Source organism: Pseudorca crassidens, chromosome 2, assembly GCF_039906515.1.
Source record: "Pseudorca crassidens isolate mPseCra1 chromosome 2, mPseCra1.hap1, whole genome shotgun sequence".
Lineage (NCBI taxonomy): Eukaryota > Metazoa > Chordata > Mammalia > Artiodactyla > Delphinidae > Pseudorca > Pseudorca crassidens.
Genome location: NC_090297.1, coordinates 4,660,158 through 4,676,846, shown reverse-complemented (window position 1 = coordinate 4,676,846; position 16,689 = coordinate 4,660,158). Strand labels below are relative to the sequence as shown.

At 58.5% G+C, this 16,689-nt stretch overlaps 2 protein-coding genes across 5 annotated transcripts; both read right to left on the bottom strand.

Annotated features, from left to right (window-relative positions):
- Positions 1 to 34: 34 nt before the first annotated feature.
- On the bottom strand, positions 35 to 6,458 carry THAP3 (THAP domain containing 3). Of its 4 annotated transcripts, XM_067718758.1 has the most exons (6): positions 6,311 to 6,444; positions 5,836 to 5,901; positions 3,565 to 3,757; positions 1,415 to 1,477; positions 964 to 1,068; positions 35 to 729 (listed from the first exon to the last, which is right to left on the bottom strand). In XM_067718758.1, the coding sequence occupies exons 2-6, from the start codon at positions 5,850 to 5,852 to the stop codon at positions 469 to 471; spliced, it is 639 nt and encodes a 212-aa protein (XP_067574859.1). In that variant the 5' UTR covers positions 5,853 to 5,901; positions 6,311 to 6,444; the 3' UTR covers positions 35 to 468. The 4 variants fall into 4 exon arrangements, with proteins under 4 accessions (XP_067574859.1, XP_067574850.1, XP_067574844.1 ...); XM_067718749.1 differs by lacking the exon at positions 5,836 to 5,901 and having other exon boundaries at positions 6,311 to 6,458; XM_067718743.1 differs by lacking the exon at positions 5,836 to 5,901 and having other exon boundaries at positions 35 to 1,068; positions 6,311 to 6,458.
- Positions 6,459 to 7,298: 840 nt separating this feature from the next.
- On the bottom strand, positions 7,299 to 15,252 carry PHF13 (PHD finger protein 13). Its single transcript, XM_067718712.1, has 4 exons — positions 14,864 to 15,252; positions 12,377 to 12,478; positions 10,428 to 10,962; positions 7,299 to 10,002 (listed from the first exon to the last, which is right to left on the bottom strand). Exons 1-4 carry the CDS (start codon positions 14,900 to 14,902, stop codon positions 9,776 to 9,778), a joined length of 903 nt encoding a protein of 300 aa, XP_067574813.1. The 5' UTR covers positions 14,903 to 15,252; the 3' UTR covers positions 7,299 to 9,775.
- Between the last annotated feature and the right edge of the window lie 1,437 nt (positions 15,253 to 16,689).

The window sequence follows — 16,689 nt, the reverse complement described above, 5'->3', positions numbered from 1 at the left end:
TCCCTTGTTTTTAAATAAAGGAGGAAACGCGCCGCGCGGTGTAGGAAGACACTTTATTACGTTGCTCACTCTCACCTGGCCGGGCAGGGAGGCGCTCCCAGGACAGAAGCCAGCCTCAGCCACTTAGAGAGCCGCCGTCCAGGCGACAGGGGGCCACTCGCTGCCTTGGAGAGTGCCAGCGCCCTACGGCCCCCCTGGGCCCAGCTGCCCCTCAAGGAAACGTGTTTCCTCCCCTTCGGGGAGGGTCAGCCACACTGGCCCAGATGGCTCCTCGGGCTGTTGGTTCCAGGGATGCTCGCCCAGCTTGTGCTCACGGCCCCGCCCCTCCCAGCCTGAGGCCACTACAGTTCACAATAGGTGGAGCCCAGCGAATGTCAGGGCAGGACTGAAAGGTCCGCCCACGGCCAGAGCCCCGAGACCACTGCCCCTCCTCCCGGCGGCTCCGCGGAGAAGGCCCATCTGGCGGGCTCAGCTCTGCTGCCCCAGCCACAGCCTGGCCTGGAGTCCCGGCTGCCCCACGCCGCAGGCACGCAGGCGACTGGACATCTTCCTCATCACCAGCCTCTGGGCCTTCAGGCGCCTGCGGAGCTTTTCATTTTCCTTTAGCGTCAGGAAGAGTTTTTTTTTCAGAGCGTCTAAGTCCAAAAGGGCGTAGCTGTGATCGGACGGCTGCGTGGGGCTGGCTGGCTGACCAGGGACCCCAGTGGCTTCCGGTCTGTGTAGCGGGACCTGAGGACAGAGGTCAGTGAGAGACAAGCAGCGGCCAGGGCGGCAGGACGCACTTCCCCAAGCCCTCCCGAAGCCCAGAGCTGCCCAGTCGCAGCTAAGTTCACGGGTGAGGTCTGAATCCAGGCTACACGTCGTGGTGCTCTGGTTCAGGCACGTTTTCTTCCTTCTGTTTGAAGCAAATCCCCTCGAGCTGAGACCAGCCACGCGCTGCCTTCGCACCTGGCCCGGCCTCACCTGTGCTCCGGGGCCTCCAGCGTCCGGGGGCAGCTGCGGCGCTTCGAGCGTCGTGTCCACCTTCCTCCCTGGGCCACCCTCCCCGGCCCCCGTCTCAGGGAGGACCTGGGAATGACAGGGCAGAGGAGGCCACTGACTGACACAGAAGCGGATCCTCCCCAGCTGTTACTTGTCTGTCCCGCCAGTGGTCCCCGCACACCACCCGGGGGCAGCCGGGGCGCCTGCAGGACAGCCAGCCTCCTCCACGGCCTGGGGTCAGACCCTTAGACACGGAGCAGAAGCCAGACGTGACCAGCTGCCACTGCTTGATACTGAACAGGAGGAAGGCGGCACGGAAGGCTTTGGCTTTCCCTCTTCTAGGAAACGAGAGAATCCAAACCCAGCAGGCCAGCCTGGAGGGCAGCTGCAGCGGCTCAGTCCGAGCGCTCGGTGACCAGCAGGGCAGACTCACCTTTCCCTTCTCAGAGGCAGCATCTCCACTCGGGCCGGCAGGGTCTGTGTTCTCCCTCACCAGCTGCAAAAGACACGGAGCTGCTGCAGACGGGCCCCGGGGTACGGGCAGGAGGTCCGCGCCCCGAGAGCCCGCGCCAGGCCTCGTGCGTCTTTGTCCTCACGCTCCGCCGGCTGAGGCTCAAGTAAACTGCACCCAGAACCCAGCCCAGCTCTCCTCTCACCATCCCCGGCTCCCTTCCTTCTCCGAAGGTGTTCCCAATCTCGGGTCAGAGGCCCGGTGAAGCCAGGGACCTGTCTGATTTGTACGTGTTGCCCCAGGGCCTGGCACTCTTCAAGGTGCACAGTAGGTGACTCAGAGTGGCAACCACATAGTGGGAAACATCCAGCTCAGAGCCTGCAGCCCCCAGACCTCATCAGAGCTGAGCTGGGGCCGCGGGCGCCAGAAACAACTCTCCCCACCCCTAGGCACCGGAGGCGCCAAGGAGCAGGGCCACCGACGCCCCCCCAGCTATTAACCTGTAATGGCTGACTTCAGGGCGAGCAGTTTACCACAGATGCGTGACAGTAACCACACTGATTGAATGGGATGGGGTGTGGGGTTCCTAAACAGCGGACATAAGTTTCAGGTCAGCAAAATGAGTAAGTCCTAGAGCCCCGTGGTACGACATCTGTGCCTACAGTCAACGATACTGTAGTGCACTGTGTTGTGCACTTCAAAGTGTGTTAAGAGAACAGATCTCATGTTAAGTGTTCTTACCACAATGAAATGTGTGTATAAAATGAAAGGCCTTCCATGTTTAAAAGAAAAAAACAAAAACTCCTGCATTAAGCACCTAGTCGGTGCCAGGCAACGTTCTGGACGTTGGCAATAAAAGCAGCGGAGCAGAGCCCGGCCCGCACGGAGCCTCCACTGGGGCAGGTGCTCACAGGGGCCAGAGAGAGCGAGGGGCACGACAGGAAGGACGGCAGCGGGGGCTCCTGCAGGCACTGGGAGCCTGGACTTGGGGAGGGGGAGGCCGAGAGACCGGGCAAAGGGAAGATCGAGGGCAGGGCGCTCCGGGCGTGTTTGCTGGCAAGTGGCAGACGGCCGCGCCTGCCCTTCCCTGCACCCTAGAACTCAGGGTTCCCATCAGCCCCCTCCCTCTCGTTCCCAATAAAAACAAACCAGCACGGGTGCGTGTGTGTTCTACTGCTACTCTGCCTCCCCGGCTCCAGTGGGCGCCCGGCTCGGGCGGGTTTACTATGATTCGCTATGATCCCCTCACAGCTTCGAGCCCCAACTGTCCTGCCGTGAGCCCTCCTGAGCCAAACCCGCACATCCTGCCCCACCAGACACGTCCTCCTCGGCGTCCCATCGGGAAGCCAAACTCAACGTGCACAGGACCGTTTCCTCAGGGAATCTGGGACCCCCGGTCCCCGCTCCATCCCCCTCTCATCGCAGCACCCACCTTTGGCTCAGGCCACTGTGACTGCCCTCACCTGCGAGGCCACAGTGAACTCCGAACCAGCTGCCAGCCAGAGGGACCTTCCAAAGCCATGTCCCTGCCCACGGGCCTCGCCCAAAAACCTACCACCTGTCCGCGCCCGTCACCAACTGGCCCCAGCGCCCTCCAACCAGCCTGAGCCGCTGCTGCTGCTGCTGCGTGCACCCAAATCCCCGCCACCGCCAAGCCTCTGCCCCGCTGTCCCCGTCCCCACCAGCGCTCTGCCTGCATCGTCCTCCTGCGCCCCGGACAGGGCTCCGAGCCGGCGCGGAGCAGCCACAGGAGGACCTTAACGGGGACCTGGCGGGTGGCAGGTCCTCGGCCACAGGCCCCCGAGCCCGGGCTGGCAACGAGCAAGAGGCGGACGAGGTCTGAGTGTGGTGCGGCCAGGAAGGTCTCCGCCGCCCTCAAGCCCACGGAAGGACGGAGCTCTCGGCACCCTCGCCCATCAGCTGCTTCCACAGCATCTGTCGTGAAGCGTGACTTATTTTTAAAGCAGCTTTAAATTGCGAATTCCCTAAAGCGCAGGGCAGGGCCTGCTGGGCTCCAGACGCCGAGGCCTGCCAGCGCTGCCCTGGCTGCAGTCCTCGGCCTCTGCTGTCCCCGCAAACGCCACCTGTGCCCCGCGCCCAACCCACCGCCGGGGCCCCGCGGCCGCGCGCACCTGTGGGGGGCCCTGGAAGGCGAACACCGTGGGCACCGCGTTGTGCTTCAGGTTCTTGCGGTTCCCAAAGGCGCTGAAGCACTCGGGCCGGAAGTGCTCGGAGCAGATGACCGTGTGCTGCTTGGGCTCGAAGTCGCCCCGGCCGATGTTCAGCACCCATTCCTTCAGCAGCTCTGGGCGGCTGAACGGGAACCTGGGGGCACAGCAAGGAGGCGCGAGGGATTCGCGGCACTGAACGCAGCAGCATTTCAGGGTCCCAGGGGCTTTTCACATCCCCACACGGCATTTTACTGGACAGCCTGGAAACTTCAGTAGCCTCGTTCTGTTAAACCACATCTACTTCGCCGTCGTGGCTGTAGGCGGCATCCTGAGACCGTGAACGTGGCCAAAGAGCCCAAGCAACCTGCTCCCCGAGCCACATCTGCCAGGTAGGCCACCAGGTGGGCCTCCATTCCGGCTCCGGTGCTGGGGAAGCAGGAGTGGGAGAGACAGCCCCGCCCTCACGGAGCCTACATTCTAGAACAGGGAGACAGCCGGTCCACCAGACAGACACGGACCGTGCAGGAAGAAAGAGTAGGACGTGGGGAAGGCCACCTGAGAGGTGACATCGGAGCAGAGGCTGCAGGAAGTGGGACAGAGAGCCGTGCGGTATCAGGAGGAGAAGCAAGCACGAAGGCCCCGCAGGCGCGAGGGGGTTGCGGGCCTCGCCTTGGGCAGGAGGGCTTTCCCAGAGGCTCTGGCAGAGGGTGGCTGGTGAGTCCGCCTTGGCTGTTGTAGGAGGGCCCCTGGTGGCTGGGATCAGGGTGTCAGCAGGAGGGGGTGATGAGCGGGCAGATCTGGGATGTACTGTGAAAACCAGGCAGTAAGGTTTGCCTGTGGGCCGTGCAGCAGAGGAGGGAGTTTCATGTACTAAGACTGCGGGGGAGTGCGAGGGGCAGCTCTGGGGGGTCAGCAGCTTGGTTTTCTATGTCAGATGTTAAATTTGAGGTGCATTTTACATGTCTGAGTGCTGAACGAGTGGCAGGTGGACATGCGTGTCTGGAGATGTCACTGTGGGCCCGTGCCCAGGTAAGGGTGGCAGAGCCATGAGCCTGACTGAGATGGGCACCCTGGGAAGCGAGCATGGACAGGGACAAGGCAGGGGCATGGCCCGAGCCCTGAAGTGCTCCAGCGTCTGTCTGGTGTTGGAAATGAGCAGGATCCAGCCAAGGGGACTCAGAAGGGACACTGTGACAAAGGAAGAGGCCGAGAGGTGTCCTAGAAGCCAGGTGGGAGGAGGTCTCAAGGCGTCAGCAGTCAGTTGTGTCACAGGCTGCAGAGAGATCAGTTCAGATGAGGATGCACCACTGCATGTGGCATCATAAGGGCCACTGGGGACATGACAGAGCTCATTTGTGGGAATGGTGGGGGTGAGAGTCTGACTGGAACGGGAGAAAACCAGAGGCAACGCCACCCCCAGGTACATACCCGACTGACACCTATGGATACAGGTGCTGCAAGGCAAGACCCAGCAACAATGCGCAGAGCCATGTGCCCGTAATGGCCAAAGAAGAGAGGCACCCAAATGCCCTTCAACTGTAGAACAAGTCAATTCTGGTAAACACCTTCCTAAAACACTATGCAGCAATGAAAAGGATGAGCTGCTGCTGCCAGCAACATGGAGGGCTCACAGGCACAATGTAAGCAAAGCACAGGAAAAAGTACCGCCTGTGGTTCCATTCAGTGAGGTTCCAAACAGGCCAAAGCAGTCCGCCTTACCCTTGGGCACTGGGAGGATGAGGGGCTGGAAGGGGGAGCGGTCGGGGTCTCCTGGGGGCTGTGATGTTCTAAGTTCACGGCAGTCACACGGGCTGTTCGCTTTGTTAAACTGGTTGGGCTGTGTGCTCATGATTTGTGCACTTTTCTGTCTGTGTGTTACATCTCAAGAGACACATTCACTTCGGAAAAGAAAACCCTTAATAGGAGGAGAGGAAGTGGAGACAGGAGAGCGGCAGCCCTTTGGAGTCCCGCTCTGAACAGGGCAGAGGAAGGCGCCCTGGCTGGAACCTAAAAGAAAGCGTGCGACACTCGACCGATGGGCAGGCGGCCGTTCACTCGGCCGGTCCGGCATGCGGGGCGCGCAGGGACTGACTCCAAAAGCTCCGCCGTCCTCCCGGGGCTCCCGCAGAGCCCTAGGTCCCGGCCCCGCGCGCCCACCCGCCGGAACGTACTCATTCCTCCTCCCCACCCTTCCTTCCCGGCATGAGGCCCGGAGATGTGAGCTCCGCACACCTGAGAGACGTCAGCATCGCTCATCACGCAGCAGATACTGAACACCTACTACGTTCCGGGCAGCATCTGAGAACGAGATACAGTCCCCGGGCCGCGGAGGGGACGCACACCAAGTAACCGCAAGGGCGCAGCGCTGAGCGCGCCCCAGGCCCGCCACGGCCTCCCCCGCGCGCGGCTCCCCGGACCGGCGGGAGGCTGTGCGCCGGAGGGCAGGTTACTCAGCCTCTCCGACCGTCTCCCCGCGCGCCCAGGCGGCCGAGGCGGCGCCGGGCTTCCCGGGCTGGGACCTCGCCGGTCCCCGGGCCGCCGCCCCTCCGCGAAGGGCTTGGCCGCACGCCCTCGGGCCTCCCAGGGACCGGGCAGCGGCCCCGGCGTCCCCACCCCCCGCGCGCCAGGCCTGGGGCTCCGGCGGGGGCCGCGGCCGCCGGCCCGGGCGAGGCGAGCCCTCGCGCCCCCCGGCGCCCCCACCCCTCACCGGTGGAAGGTGAGCTGCTTCCTGCGATTGCTGTAGCGGTTGCAGCACTGCCGGGCCGCGCACGACTTTGGCATCTCCAGACACCAGGCCCGGCTGCCCCTAATAAAGATGGCGGCGGCGGGGCTTGAGGGCGGGGCAGGGACACCAGGAGGGGCGGGGTCATGGGACGGGGCGGGACTGGCGGGTGGAGGAGGAGCGAATGGGGCGCGGCCAGTAGGAGAGGAGGGGCCTGCGGGAGGGGCGGGAAGGGGCGGGGCCAGCAAGGAGGTTGGCAAGTGAAGGCGAGCCGGGCTCTGCTCCGCGGCCAGCATCTCGCGCAGTGTCCGCGACCCGCATCAAGGGGTGCTTCTGAGCCCAACTCAGGCCCAACACCCCCAACTGGGCTGGCCGCTGCAGGTTTCACCCCGGTTCGCTGAAGCCCGTCACCTTCACCTCCTTGCTTTGGAGCCTCACACCCACCCACAGTCTTGGACAAGGCTCACCACCCACTTGGGCCACTATTTTCAAGATTTTAAGAGGTTGATTCACACATTTTGGCAGCTCCAACGCCACAGGAGGAAGTACTGGCTGACCACTAGCTGGCACCATATCAGTTAGGCAGACACAGCTGACTGACAGAACAGGCTCAGCCACTTGGGACCCCCAAATGTAAAGGGCAGGAGGAGCACCCGGGGCGGGGGGCGGGGGACACGCTAATCCCGCTTGCAGAACCTGAGGAGGCGGCAGCTTTTACAATGCAGGGTAACCACTCGCTGGGATTTAAGCTAATGCACAATGGGATGAAGAAACTGTGAAAGCTATTCCTGTCATTCCTACTGCGGTTTGTTTCTGGAGAATTTACTAGAAAAGTATATTAAGGGCTGTGAGCATTTTCCATCCTATTAGCTAAACCAAACTCAGACTCTGACTTCCCAAGTCTTCACTTCACTAATCATGGTTTGGGGGTGGTGATGAGCAGTCTTTCAACAGAAACACCTGAAGCTAGACATGAACCTCAAAGTAGCAATATATTTATTTACAAAATATACAGTTTCACAGAAACAGCTTCGCTTTATACACATAAGCTTTATAATTACGCAGAACCATGTAAACGATGTTAAGTGTCTGGCCTGGCCAAAGCCAACGGGAGGGGCCTACTTTTGGGGTGACAACTTTCCCTCCCCCTACTCCATTAGCCTCCAACAAGGAGCCCCTAGATGGGCCGTATCTAATTTGCATAATGCTGATTGCAGCTGCCCAGCTCACTCTAACAGAAAAACCAAGGTGTCTTGACTTCTTAGACACCAGCCACAGGGGTAAACATGTCAAAAGAACAAAAAGGAAATGAAGGAAACAGAAATGGAGATGAATATTAAATGCCTTCCAGAGGCGTCACCAGGAATTGAATCTTCTAAGAGCAATACAGCAATTGCCAGGGTTGGCAGTTCCACTCTAAAATCACACCTATTCTTAAACACACTTTCAAAACTTTGCGGAGTTTTGTTTTTTTCTTTAAAGAGAAACACTTTGAAACTTTGGCTACTCTCATGGTGAAGACACGGGACAGGCAATGTCATGGGGCAGATCTTTGGCAAATTCCTCTCCAGCTTTTCCTGGACGTTTGCCCTAGTCAGAGCCAGACAGTTTGTCTGAGGAGAAGGATGTTTCTAAGCCACCTTCTTACTATTTTTCTCTACAGCAGAACTTCTCCCTTGGGGATCTACACAATAAAATGGGTTTCAGAAACTATCTCTATTTTTGTGTTAATAGAAGCAACAGAATTAAAAATAAAACAAAAAGGCAGTTGGCTGGTCAACCATGAAAGATACTAGGACAAAATATAGGCTCTGATTAGCCAGTTACAGTTCAACCCCCCTGGTGCTTCAGTGTGAGAATGTGGACCAAGTTCACCTGGTGGCCCTGCACAAGGGGACCACGTGGAGAAGCCCCCAGCAGAGAGGCTGAGGGTCCATCTTTTTTTTTTTTTTTTTTTTTTTCCTACTTCCTTTTTTTGAGAGTCCATCTAGATGTAAATAAATATGACTGACTTGGGCATCCTTCCCTTTTCACGCTTTATAGGAAACAATGTTTATGAAAACATACCGATCGATTTACAAAAAAACTTTTTTTTTTTAACAAAAAAAAACATTTTTGAGAACAAGTATTTGAACTGCTAAAGAGCAATGTCAACTTCAGAGAAAGCTGAAGCCCTCCCTCTCCCTCGAGCCCCAGAACCACCAGTGTCCCGGACCACACTGCCCTCAAGCAAAGGCCTGCAGGGGCTCCAAACTCCCAGGCTTCTCCAGAGCTGGCCTGCACAGGGGTCTCCCCAGTCCAGGGTCCTAGTTTAGACCTAAGGAACTCTGCACAGTTCAGTGGTACATTCCTGGAGACTGATGTTACCATATCACTCACTCACCACTTCAAACCAAAAGAAAGGCTTCGAAGTCCAAACCTTGCCCCATGCAACCAACAGGCCAGCCTGTATGAGGGGCATACTAAGAAAAACCCGTGGGAGAGGCCTTCCTCCCAATTTTCCCTTACCCCTCTACGTAGAGGAACATGGTTCCCCAGTGACTGCCTAACCTTTAATGCTGCTACTAGAAAAAAGTGAGGGAGAGAGACAAGGAGAGAATCCGAGTGCCCCCTCTCTTGAAAACAGCTTGCTGGGCACCCCCAAGGCCCTCAGAAGCCAACTGGAGAGAAAGGGAACCCAGGCAGAAGTATACCAATACTTTTGGCTATTTCGTGCAAAAAGACAGGTTTTTTTTACATCGTGCAAAACAGGAAACTGAGTTATGAACACGGGCCACCTTGACCGCCCCCCGAACCGACCCCCCTTTCCACAGAGAAGCAGCTGCATACTGTCCCTTTTAATAAACAGAAGGAAACCTGGGGGTCACTAGCTAGCCCACCCCCCGGCTCCTCTCAGGGTGAGACCAGAGGACTCCAGCGGGCAGCGCCCAAGGCAGGGGAGAGGGCGGACCACTATGGGAGGGGCAGCTTTGATGGTTGCTGTACAGACGCCTATGATAGAAGACTTACACTCGAGAAGAAGCTTACAGGTATGGCTGTTCATAAACAGGCCAGGGAAACTGAACATTTCCTCTCGCCAACACAGCGGAAGCAGGAGTAACAGCTAGCACTTGTTCCAATTGGCGGGAGTTTGTTAACAATGAGAGTAAGAATTCACAACTACCACGTACCCTCATCTTCAGCTGGACCAAACCCACTGCGCTTGGGTGTGTAGTCCACCTCCACTGCAGAGAACACAGCTCTAGCAGCAGCTTTGGCCAACGAGGATTTTATTCAGTCACTGGCTATGTACAGTTTATACCTTGGACAGCTGGTCCTTTCGCTTAGGCACCTGAATGGCAGGGGTCTGCCCGCACCAGAGCTGAGAGTTCTGTGCTCAACTAAGACCAGGGCCAGCAGGCCCATCGTCCCTTCCGATTCCTCGCCCACAGTCTGCTTGCTCTCCAGCAGTCAGTCCAGAAACAGCTTCCGGGAGCCCATTCGGGACCGGTTGGAACGGCGGATGTCAAACTTGGAGTCCCGGCACTTTTGGCAGACGAACACTTCCGGAACGTTGGACTTCCGGATTTTCGCACAGGACAGGTGAATCCAGGTATGGCACTCATTACACTCTATCATGGGGCGGCCAGCAAATGGCTTCATGCAGAAGCAGGTGACGAGGTCCCAGGAGTCGTCGTCTGAAAGGAGAGAACCACATAAGAGGAGGGAGAAAACTTCTCACAACCCCTCTCCGTCAGGAAAGCCGCTCTCCAATAGGACAGAGCAGCTGAGCTGCGGTGAAACCGATACTTCCCTCTTAAAATGCAGCAAATGCACAAAAAGCGCACTGAAACACGTGGCACCAGGAATTACCTGCGAGGTGTTTACTTGCGAGCTGCGTTATTTTTACATTTCGAGGTCTGTTCTGGAATCTCAGCTGTCCTCAGCTGCGATCACCCCTTCCTAAACATCTCGGCATCCACTTTCTTGCACCTTTTCCCCTGGAGGTGGTAGGGCACGCTCCACTGTCACACTCCAAGGAAGGGACCGCGCTGAGACCCCTCTTACCATCCCCTCGTCTGACCACCCGCCCGTGGCACGCCGTCCTTCAGGGGCCACTCACCTGAATCCACCATGATGTCCTCATCGTTGCCGGTGCTGTCCTCGTCCCGGAACACCACCTGCTTGCCCTGCCGGACGATTGTCCGTTTGCCTTCAGTTTTTATCTCTTTGACCTGATCCGGTGACACCGTGGCACAAGACCCACTGGAAGGAGTGTCGGAGTCCCAGCCCGAACAAGGGTCACCGGGGGCCTGGGGGATATCCTGCAGGGTAGGGCTCGTGGGGGTCTCTGCATATGGGTCGGCGGCTTCCAGCTGCAGCAAACCCCCCATGTAGCCCTCCTTCCCGGGCACGTCACTGTCCCTTCGCTTCCTCTTCTTCTTCTTCTTCAGCTTGTCGGTCTTCTTTCTGTCCAGCAGGAAATTACTGGGCTTGGCTCGCTGCAGGAGGGTGGGCTGCAGGTGGCCAAAGCAGTGGTCAGAGACTGGCAAGGGCACGGTGGACGAGATGTCGCTGAAACCAGCCTCCCAGCCATCACTGTCAATGGTACCAGCAGTGCTATTAGCAGGGCTGGGGCTGCTCCTCAAAGGGAGTTCCTGAAAGGACAGAGACAAAGGTGGCGGGTTCTGATTATCCCAAACAGCCCCCAGCACCAAGAGCTGGCCCAGAGCAGAGCTCCCCAGGGCCCCCGGCCAGGTCGGGCTGCAAACGTGGGAGATGCACAAGCTGGAGCTTCCCGGCTCTCACCAGCATTATTCTTTAGGAACAGTGTCATTAGTTCTTTAGTGTGACCTTCCAGCTAGAACATGAACCCACACAGAGGGCCCTCCAGCCCTTGCTCAACCCTCCCCCCTGCCCGAGTCAGGAACTTAGTTGATACTCAATACGTATCTGTGAAAGGAGTGCTGAAGATGCCCTCACACTCTTATCTTTCCTGATTGTACAATCTCCCCTCAATCTGTCCTCCCAAAGGATGTACGTTTTAAATTAAGTGAATGTAAAATAATTGTGAGGATTTTCTGACGTCTCAAAATATTGCAAAGTCAAAGTAGGTAATTACTGCCCCAAAGCAGTGAGTTCAACTCTATGGTTCCTTCAGATCAGTCAAGCACTTTTATTTGCAAATAGTGGCAACGTTCTGCATGGCACGATGCAAGCATTATCCACCTAGCTGGTGGCAGAAACAATAAGCCAGTGCTGGATCTGGCCTCCTAGAAATACTGGATTCCTTTCTCTTTAGCCTTACATAATATGACGAAGCCCCTGAAGTTTGCGCACCATGGCAGCGCTGGTCCACAGTTCTGCCCATTTCTCAGCAAGAAAAGAAAAATGCCTTCATTTACATGGGATTTTGGCCACGAGTCCCTGAAGATTCTGCAATGTGGTGTGCATAGCAACCAGGAAGCCACCCACCAGGCAGGGCAGGGTGGACTGGGCCTGACCATCTGATCAGCTTGAACCCCAGGCTCCACCACCGATTAGCCTGTGACCCAGGATAAGGAGTTCCCTCTCTGTGCCCCACTGTCCTCATCTTTAAAATGGAGATACATAGAGAATTCCCTGGCGGTCCAGTGGTTAGCACTCGGCACTTTCATTGCCGGGGCCCGGGTTCGATCCTGGGTCGGGGGAACTATGATCCCGCAAGCCACACGGCACAGTGCAACCAAAATAAACAAACAACAAATAAAATAAAATGGAGATAAATAATAGCTCCCACCGCGTATCACTGTAACGGCCAAAAATGAGCGCCTGGCCGTAGGAAGCCCCTGATAAGTATGGGCCGTTAAGAGCAAGCAGATATCAAAAACATTATTTGTAAGCAAACTTTGAAAGTTTATCAAACTGTTTCGAGACAAGCCTGCACCACTTCCCAGGCTGGTCCAACTTTGTAAGATAGAGTTCTGCCCGACTATTGACTCAAGTCGTCCCAGGGAACCCCTTCCAGAGCCACCACCGTGTCAAACACTCTGGTTTTGCTGCCGGCAAGAAGTCAAAAGTGCTGAAAATTACCTCCTTTGGATAAGGGATGTAGCCTGCGTAGGCCAAGACAAAGGTGCAGAACTTGTTGAAATCCTCCACGGTCCTGCGCCTCTTGGAACTGGGGGAGTACTCCTGTTAACAAGCGAGGAAAGGGAGGGCGTTTGAAAGCAGACACGTACGGGGGGGTCGCAGAAACAAAACTAGGCAAGCTGGGGCTTTTAGGAGCTGCCAGTCACAAATACACCCTAGATTTACAGACACTCTCGAACAAGATAAGGGAAGTTTGGGTCAAGAAATAACACTGCGTTCAGAAGTTGAAAGGGGGGGTATTATGATGTTATGCCAAGAATACTGGGAAACTGGTTAGGAGATAAAAGCTTGCACAAAAGTCTATTTCTTAGCAGTCATGTGGCTCTTTTTTTGACATTATCTGTTAGTTTCTACAGGCCTATCAAGAGCCTTTTTTGCCACAAATTTTCCACTTTGAAAATAAGCTCCTGCTGCAGCTGTAACTAAAGTCTTTTAAGTGACTTCAAAAGTCAACTACTCCGTAACATTCAGAACTCAGACCTGGGACCCTGGACCTGAATCTCGCCTGACCCCCCCCCCACCGAGCCAGGGCTGCGTAAGGACCCCTTCCTCCTACCAGGCTCTCTCCTCCAGACGAGACACTTCCCCGGATGGTCCCTCCACTGCTTCAACATCCGGGGGCCAGGCACCCAAATAAATATTCCCCAACTCAGAGGATAAACCAGAAACAATCCTGCTACTACCATTTGCACGCTAAAGATGAAATACTAGAAGTTTTGGCTTGTGTGTCCCATCCCCATTCAATCAAGAAACGCCCTCGACAAGAACAGATTTCCTCCAGAGGAAGAGAGGAGCTCCAGATGAAAAAGCTCTTATTTGCTCCTAAGCAAAGCAACTGTGTTTCACTGAGGTTCATTCGGCTAGCGCACTTAGGTTTTCTGCAAGCATTTCATCACCCACCCCAAGCCCATCCTTAGGAGCTCGGCTAACACCTCCAGAGCCTAAGGGCCCGCTCCACGATAGAGTGAAAGTGGGGGAGGAAACGAGGCGGTGGGCCCCTGGACCCGCCCCAGCCCAGCGCGCCCGGAAAACTGCGCGGCCCAGGCCTGCCACCCGCAGGTCTCCTTCCAAGGGCTACACTTCTTTTGATTTTCTCAACTCGGTGCTAGCAAACCGCTTCTGACCCCACCCCTCGGCCGCCCAGACCCTGAGGGCCGCGCAGGTCAGCGGAGCGCCGGAGTCCGCGCGGTGCCCAGCCCTTCCTGCGAGGGGGAGAGCCTGCCCCCTCCCCGGGAAGAACTGACCGCCCTCCCTCCGGCCGGGTGGGAGGGCCGCGGCCCTCAAACTCTCGGGGAGAAGTTTTATTTCGGCGGGGAACGTGCAGAAGTGGGTCAGCAGCCGGGACGGACGCAGAGTGGGAGGCGGCGGGGGCCTCGGGCCCGGGGCGGGGAAGCCGCGCCGCCCCTTACCGCGCCCGCCGCCCTGGCCCCGCCGCCTGTAGGAAAAGCAGATGGCGGTGCGGCCCCCTCCCCGCCCTCCCGCGGAAGCCGCCCCCCGCCGACACTCGGCCCCGGAAAGTGCGGGGCCCATCCCTCGGGGGAGGGGGCGCGAGTAGCCGGGCACGATTCGGGCTCCGGTACTGGCAGGCTCCGCGAGCCCCCGAGGCGGCAGCGCGGCAGACGAGCCCGACCGGCGCCGCCTCCCCTCCCCCACCCGCCCGCGGCCAGACCCGCACCCCGGACTCGGCGGGCCTCGGGAGGGGGAAGGGGAGGGGACCGCGGCGGGGCGGGGGTCGGCCGGGAGAACCGAGGGCCGATCCCCGGAAGGAGGGGGAGCTGGGGCGGGGCGAGTCAAGCTCGGGGGAGGGGGCCCCGGAGGGGGACTCGAGCGTGCCCGGGGTGGGAGCAAGGCTCGGGCCGCCGCGGGGGTGGGGACCCCGAAGGACGAGCCTCCCCCACCCCAGCCGGAGGGGGCGGGGGCCGAGCGGGAATTAGGGGGCGGGGCGCGGGCCACCGGGCCCGGGGGATTAGGGGAGAAGGCGGGGGCGCGAGGAACGGAGTCCCCGTCCGAGGGGGCCGCGAGCCCCTCCGGGAGGGGGTGGGGGATTCCTCCGAGAAGCGGAAGCGCGGGGCGGAGGCAGCTCGGACTGACTCCCCGGGGGCGGGGAAAGGGTAAGCCAGGCCGGCGGGGAGGGGCCGGGGGCGCAGACAGGTCCCCGGGCTACGCGAGGCCGGGAGGGGTGATCGCGGCAACCCGAGAGAAGCGGCGCCGGGAGGACGCGGACACCCGCGAAAGGGACACCAAGGAGAGAGAGGGCGGGGAAGACCGGGCGCGGGCCCGAGTGGGGGGCGGGGTTGGGCACCCGGGGGGCGACGAAGGATAGCTGGGGGAGGGGAGGGCGGCGCTCGGCCGGCGGGGGTCCGGCTCCGGAAGCATAGGATCGGGGTGGAGGCGGTTAGGGGCTATCGGGACGCAGCTCTCACTCACCTCCGGGTGGAAAGCAGCGGCGCAGGAGTCGGAGTCCATGTTCAGGGTGGGGGGCGGCGACAGCGGGAGTGCTGGGGCCGAGCTGCGGGCGCCGGGCCGCGGGGCCGCTCGGGGCCGGGGGCTCCGGCGGCCGCGTAGGGCGAGGGCGGACCCGGGAGGGGTCGCCCCGACTGGAGATGATGAGGGGCTCGGTGTGTCGCGTCCCGGGCACTGTACTCTCGGGCCGGCGGCTCCACAGCCGAGCAGAGTTGTCGCTGCAGCTCCCGCGACCAGCGCGACTGGAGAGGCGGGAGAGTCGCTGCGGAGGGGGCGGCGGCGGCGGCGGCGAGCGGGAACCCGACCGGCTCCCCGACCTGACGCCCAGTTCGGCTCGTGTCTCCGGAGGGAGGGCGGGAGAGCCGCGAGGGCTGTCGGGAAATGTAGTCTAGGGTGACGTGAAACCGACGGTGAGGGGGCGTGGCGCGGGAGTGGGAGCAGGGCATTGTGGGAGTCGTAGTCCCCCGTTCCGCGGCTGAGGCGCACAAAGGTCCCCTCGAGGACTCCAACCCCCAGGGAGCCCCGCGGCGGCTGCCCGGTCTACGGAGGCGGTGGCTCCGGGACCTGAGACCTCCGGAGCGGGGGAGGTGCGGGGGCTCGGGCCGGCTCGGCGATGGGGGAGGGGCGGCGCGAGCGGTAGCGCCTCGGTCTCCGCGGGGGCGGGGGAGGTCAGGGGTCGCCCCGGCGAATGGGGGAGGGGCTGACGGCCTTGGTAGCGACGGGAGGCGGCGGCTGGCGCCTCCTCTTTCGCCTTCGGGATTTGAGGTCTGTGCACCTTTGTGGGGCTGGGGTCCCCACGGCCCATGCCGGGGCGCTGGGCGCTGACGTCGCAGCCGCCCCACGGCTGAATCCCCGCGCCCTGGACCGGGCGGAGCGAACTTGTTTTCGCGGCTGTGGCTTTTCTGGCCGGCTCCTCCTTGCCCTGGGGGTCCGGGACGGCGGTCCGAGACCAGGCGGGGTGGGACCGCCCTAGTCTCCCCAGTAGGAAACACTGCGAGGTGTCGGGTTACCACCGCATTTTTAAAAACTACACCAGTGTTGCTGGTGTTTGAGAAGATGTTTGCTTTTAAATACGTTTTTCCCCTCTTCGCCTGACCTTGAGACCACTCCTGTTTTCTCACTTTGCCTTGAATTATTTCCTGAATATATTCCTCACAGGATTACAACAGTGGGTGAGGCGAAAACCTGATAGAGATGTTTGGTGTTGACATTGACTTTGTTTACTGATACTTAATTGAGGAGTTGGCAGTGTTGAAATGCTGCGCCGCAGAGTATTTTACAACTTTATATGTTGAAGGTTGATTGACTCTGAACACTTAGTTGAAAATTAACTGTTCTGATAAACTTCCCATGAGGAGGCCTCACGTACTTAAATTATTTTTAATAACCATTTGAAAGGAAAAAAAATTCTGTATACGAAATGCAAATGATTCAATCACATATTTGGTAGCTTCGAAGACAAAGAAACTGTTAAAGAGGAGTGACATAAAATTTTAAATTCAAATCAGAAAAGTGACTCATCTGCATATACATCAGAGCGATGACCGGAAGAACCCCTAAAAGATGAGATTCTTTCAGAGGTAGTGAGTGCTACATTGGTTGGCTCTTGCTATTTCTGCGGTTAAGATAATTCTGATGGAAACACTTAGTGGTTACGAGACTGACTTATCTTAGAAATACTTCTCTAAGCCTCAGTTACCTTAGCTATAAAATGTGTAACTTGCCTCAATAAGTAGTAGTTTACTGTTATGACTGTTGCCACTTTTTTCAAAATATTATTTTAGCAAGAT

Coding starts and splice junctions, on each gene's coding strand:
- THAP3 (XM_067718743.1), bottom strand. CDS start 6,384: ATGCCAAAGTCGTGCGCGGCCCGGCAGTGCTGCAACCGCTACAGCAAT. Junction 3,758..6,310: donor AAGCAGCTCACCTTCCACCG/GTGAGGGGTGGG, acceptor CTGTGCCCCCAG/GTTCCCGTTCAGCCGCCCAG. Junction 1,069..1,414: donor CTGCCTCTGAGAAGGGAAAG/GTGAGTCTGCCC, acceptor TGTCATTCCCAG/GTCCTCCCTGAGACGGGGGC.
- PHF13 (XM_067718712.1), bottom strand. CDS start 14,902: ATGGACTCCGACTCCTGCGCCGCTGCTTTCCACCCGGAG. Junction 12,479..14,863: donor CCGCTGCTTTCCACCCGGAG/GTGAGTGAGAGC, acceptor GCTTGTTAACAG/GAGTACTCCCCCAGTTCCAA. Junction 10,003..10,427: donor GGACATCATGGTGGATTCAG/GTGAGTGGCCCC, acceptor CTCTCCTTTCAG/ACGACGACTCCTGGGACCTC.